The sequence below is a fragment of the Poecilia reticulata genome, linkage group LG20 (assembly GCF_000633615.1).
Source record: "Poecilia reticulata strain Guanapo linkage group LG20, Guppy_female_1.0+MT, whole genome shotgun sequence".
NCBI lineage: Eukaryota > Metazoa > Chordata > Actinopteri > Cyprinodontiformes > Poeciliidae > Poecilia > Poecilia reticulata.
In genome coordinates, this window is record NC_024350.1 from 21498293 (window position 1) to 21503695 (window position 5403).

A 5403-nucleotide genomic window follows, 5' to 3' on the forward strand; every position below is an offset into this window, starting at 1 on the left:
TGTATCTGGTGAGCAACTTCAGGCGTGTTGGATATGTAGTCAGAAATCGCTGTGAGCAGGATTCGAACCTGCGAGGGGAAACCCCATTGGATTTCAAGTCCAACGCCTTAACCTCTCAGCCATCACAGCTGGATAATACAAAATGTAGCCAAGAAGCAAAACAGCTTCTGAAAACAGCCCAAGCTCTTAAAAAAACACCCAGCCGGTTTTTGGCAATAAGTTAATGTTTTATTGGTGTCTGGAAAATGAGCCGTTTCAAAAACCTTCCACTTGTTGAAGGTTTTCTGACTAGGACTCCTCTTGGGTCCTAGTCAGATTTGACCTGGGACCCAAGAGGAGTTCCAGTTCATTTGGTCAGCTGGTTTCACCACTGTATGGACTGTACAATGGCTGCTGTAAAAGACAAGTGTTTTGTTGTTGACTTGCCGTTCAGAAACCACTTGCTCCATTCTTGTTTGTTGTGCAGAGGCTCTACTAAAGCTTTTCAAAGATTCATGGTAGTATAATTGTGCATCTGTTGTAGTCACCTTTTGAGTGTAAATGTTGAGTTGGGGGGTAACATCATCTTATATGGATTTAAACCGACAAGAAGTCCCAACCTTGTTCTGAAGGAGGCTCAGAAAATGCATAACTAAGCAGACTAAAATCTCATTAAGTGATTTTGTGCAAACAAATTTAATGAACATGTTTGTATCGCCCATAGACCTGCCCTAATATGCTCAAGGACGCATCATTGGTCATCTTTAAAAACAAAAAGACATCTATCAGCATCAAACAAATAAGCACTTACAAGCATGCACACATTCATGCAGACCGGCAGGTAACATAGAATTAAGTGCCTGGTTGAGGAAGCTGGAATTGAACCCACACCTTTTAGCAATCCATGTTGGGAAGTGTCCATAAATGGTCAGAGGAGGAGAGAAATTAATAAAACCCTTCCACATGCCTCCCTCCTATGGATTTTGTGTTGTCTGGATAACAAGGGAGAACCGATAATCCCTATGGACAGCTGCTAATAGCTTGTCACTTCATGGGACCGATACTGAGGAGGCAAATGTGTCGGATGGTTTTAGCATGTTTAGCTGGTCGTTTTTGACACAAAGCTCTTTGGATTTTTTCACAGAATGAAGCCAGATAATAGCTTTTTAATTTACTGCCACAGCTGATGGCTCTGTGGGGATTTCAGAGCCTTTCCGTTACAATGTTCGGAGATGAAGACATCCTCTGTTACCTCATGCATGCAAGGGTTCACGCAGTGATACCAGTCTGCTGAATAATGCAGTTAATAAAGCTATTTAATTAAAGTAGGTGAGTGACACAGCAGTTGAGTTGATTAAATCCTGAGAAGCGTAATGAATTCAAGACGAGGCTTCCTGTCTGATCTGAACACCTGAGGGGGTCAGTTTTAGCTGCAGCTTGCAATAATAAGCTTGAGAGAAATAATGAATGCTCAAATCTGTCAGGCATGATGAAATATGTATTCATGGGAGAGGATTTAGTTTAGAATGAACTTGTTCTTGTTGATTACATGCTAATAATTAGAATTCCCTTGATGTTTCTGCAGGTGTTCTGGCATTTCTAGCACTGACCATTGGAGTGGCTTTGTCAGCACCGGAGCTGTACCTCAGCCACACATCCCAGGACACTGTCTCCATGGCAACCCCCCAACGCAGCTCCCCATCTCACGCCAAACCTCCCTCTCCGGACTGGCATCAGGAAGGCTCCACCAGTGGGGAATGGTCGTCCAGAGGCTCACCATCCTCAAAGATCATCCTTCCTACTACTGGCCTCCCTCCTTCCATCATGCTTGACACAAACACTGTCACACCAAGCATTGTGAGCACTGATAGCCTTGTGACTCGGCCTGTGGGGCCTAGTTCTGAAACTGTAAACAATGCCAGCGGCGTTATGTCCAAGTTTGAATCCGTTAGAGAGGATACAGACGAGAGAAAGAAGCCTCAGGATCTTACCGATTCCAGGCAGTTGTGGCCCTCCACTCACCCTCTCTCATCAGCTGATGTTGATCCTCCACGGGGCCTGAAACTCAGGGAGCAGGTTATTGGAGCTCCAGATTTGCTTGTGTCCCACACCATCGTTCTGCGAGAGGTTCCTGGTGTGGATGAGGCGCCCACTGCTCAGTTGTTGATAAATTCAACAGAAGGACCCGCATCGCCAGTCCCCAGCCCTTCAGAAAATTTTACTTCTCCTGCACTCATTATAGTCAAACCCACCGAACCGAGCATGAAATCACATAAACCAACAGTCATCTCTGTCAACTCTTCAAGCACCACCGGGAAGACCCCGGGGGTTCTGGGTAATGGCACAGACAGCCCACCTATGGGACACCAGCAGGGGCATGTAACAGGCCTTGCAGGCCTGTTCTCCAACAGCAGCTCCAGCCGGGCCGAGGAGGGGTCCACTCTGGGGAACAGCTCGAAGGCCCCCTCCACCGACAGCGGGAACTTCCTCAACAGACAGGTCCCGGCCACAACCAGCGAGCCCGCGGCAGCCGGTAACAGCTTGGGCTCTACCGTCAACCCGCAACTGTCACCAACGACCATCTGCCTAAACATGATGGACATCGTGTGGATCGTGTTGGCGATCAGTGTGCCTGTTTCCTCCATTTGTAAGTAGCATCATCTGTAATGCAAACATAAGAAATCTCCCAAAACGTATTGAAAAATCAAGACAAGTTGTTTAATTTTTCACGTTGGACAAGTTAGAAGCGTCTTCTACTGTTAGTTTGTGGGACAGAAGCTGATCATCTTTAGGGACTCTGCAGCACCCCCTAACGGAGGGAGTAGAAAATGAATGTAAAAGAATAGATTTGTCCAATTTGGGTTAATGAAGATTTTAAAATTAATGGGTCTGTGTAGAATCTTAATTAATAGAATATTTTTATACAGGAATGGTGCTCAGTGGCAAAAGCAATTTTCAAATGTCTTTCCAAATCCATGAAAAAAGCTAAAGAAAGAGGAGAAACATCTGCAGCCATCATCAGCCACATCATGTAACTGCTGAAAGGCTCTTCACCATCCGAGAGCTGAAGAATATACAACTTCTGGATAGAAGGAACCAATAGCAGAACAATCTTTCCGACTTGTCTATTTGTATATGATTACAGTCTGATGTCTTTCAAAAACATGTAAAATTTTGTTTCAAAGGTCCATGATGTCAACATAGTGCAATCATTACCAATGCCAATGTAGTGACCTTTAAAACTCATTATTGCAATGACTTGTTGGATCTAGTAGTTAGATACTGTTTAGATAGTTAACACAAGAGAGTATGCTGGTAAGCTGGTTGCCATGGTGACACGTCCCTGGAACAGCTGTGAGGCACGAGGAGAAAACTTAAGAGTAACAAACATTGGTACGGTAATTCAAAAACTACGAGTTGTATCTAAACAGTTCTTCGACCGTGAGCAGCAGAAGAGACCAGCGGTCGCTCACGGCAAGTTTTATGTCTCCATAATATTTTATTTAAGAGCTATGACAAATTAAATATACCCTCCAATACATCTTTTTTTCATCGTCATTTAGTCCTAGTGGTAGGTGAGCTGAGGTCTGGTGTCAGTTCTCTGCTCTTTAAAGGGATTTAACAGAAAACCACAGATTGTGGGGCATTGTATGATTTACTGTCTCAAAGTAGACAACTGTGTCAACGTCTAGATGTATACATTTTTTATTTGGTGTGAAACTTGTGAAAGTAAGAAGAGTTTGTTTGGAAAACTTTACAAGTTCTGAATTTGTCTCCTCAGCTTGTTGATGATCTAAAAGGCGCTCCCTAGAAACTATGGCAACGCATGTTTTTAAAAAAACAGATTTACATTTTTAATAAAACATAAACTTTCATAATGACCTTTTACATTAAATCTCCTCCAAGCTGAAACATGTTCTCACAGCTTTTTCGGCATATCTCATCTCCTTCCATTATTGAGTTTTATTCAGAGTAGACTTTCCTTGTCTAAATTGATCTCTAACATTTCTCAGGATGCATTTTGACAGCTGACAGAAACCCCCTCAGGGCTCCATCTTAATGGCAAAATAGTTTTAAAAGGGAGGAATATGTTTAACCTGAGGCAAAATACAGTTTTCTACATTTTAATCAGTTCTTTTTAGAGAAATTTTGTTTTTTTTTCTTGACAATCCTTGCTTGGATCTGACTAAAAACACACATTTCTTAGCTATGTTTTGGGATTTATTTTCTCCTTTCAACCAAACGTTATTCTGCAGTAACTTGTTCGGAGAAATGACAGCTTCTATCTAACTGTTTTCTGATCTAACCCTCGCTGTGTTGTCCTACTGTAGCTGTGCTGTTGACAGTGTGCTGCATGAGGAGGAAGAAGAAGTCAACGAATCAGGAGAACAACCTCAGTTACTGGAACAACGCCATCACTATGGACTACTTCAGCAGACACGCTGTGGAGCTGCCCAGAGAGATCCATACTCTGGAGAGCGAGGTACAAACCGCCGACACGCTACAGCTCTATCACCGCACAGCAGCACTACACGCTCCGAAGTGCCAGGACATTTACTTGCTTCACCGCAGGTCAGCAGAATGCTGCTAATGACCATGGAAACAACAAGAGCATCCTGGTCCAATCTCCCCTGTCAGCAAGCCTCCAGGTGCCTGCTGAAGCAAACTTAACGCTTGAATTGTGTTCACGCACTTTACAGCTTTCACTATTTTAGGAACAAGGAGAGAATTTCTCCTTAGGGTCTCTTTTTAAGGAGACTGAAAATTTTCATGGATTAGCTTTAAGCATTGGTTTAATTGCATTACAACATACTGAAAAAAAAAACAGCTTTGTTAAATTCAACGTTCCCCGAAAAGTTAATGCTCCTTATAAACAAGCTCAGCTGAATGTGTTTGTCCATAACACTGGAAAAAGTGTAAGTAAATATTTGCTGATCCCAGAGAGAAAAATCAAGCTTCAAATATCATATAAGCAGCTGTAGCTTCTTAAGTTTACATAAAACATTAGGCTTAATATCAAATTCAGTTTTAAGAACTCTTTTTTTGCCTTACCTGAGCACACAAACATTTTACACACTCAAATTATTTATGTTGTAAAATATATATCCATCCATCCATTTTCTTTCACCCTTGTCCCTCAGTGGGGTTGGGAGGGTTGCTGGTGCCCATCTCCAGCTAACGTTCTGGGTGAGGTCACCCTGGACAGGTCGCCAGTCTGTTGCAGGGCAACACAGAGACACACAACCATGCACACACACACCTAGGGGCAATTTAGACAGACCAATTAACCTAACAGTCATGTTTTTGGACTGTGGGAGGAAACTGGAGTACCTGGAGAAAACCCATGCATGCACAGGGAGAACATGCAAACTCCATGCAGAAAGACCCCAGGCCGGGAATCAAACCCAGAACCTTCTTGCTGTA

At 43.1% G+C, this 5403-nt stretch overlaps 1 protein-coding gene and 1 non-coding gene across 4 annotated transcripts in view; one reads left to right on the forward strand and one right to left on the reverse strand.

Moving 5' to 3' along the window:
* tmem108 (transmembrane protein 108) overlaps positions 1-5403 on the forward strand; it is a 48304-nt gene that overhangs the window by 39276 nt on the left and 3625 nt on the right. For all 3 annotated transcript variants that reach the window (XM_008396589.2, XM_008396587.2, XM_008396588.2), the window contains exons 3-4: positions 1565-2626; positions 4311-4462. In XM_008396589.2, coding sequence (XP_008394811.1) covers positions 1565-2626; positions 4311-4462 — 1214 coding nt within the window. The remainder of the gene's footprint in view (positions 1-1564; positions 2627-4310; positions 4463-5403) is intronic.
* Positions 48-129, reverse strand: trnas-uga (transfer RNA serine (anticodon UGA)). Its single transcript has one exon. It is a non-coding gene; the product is annotated as a tRNA-Ser (tRNA).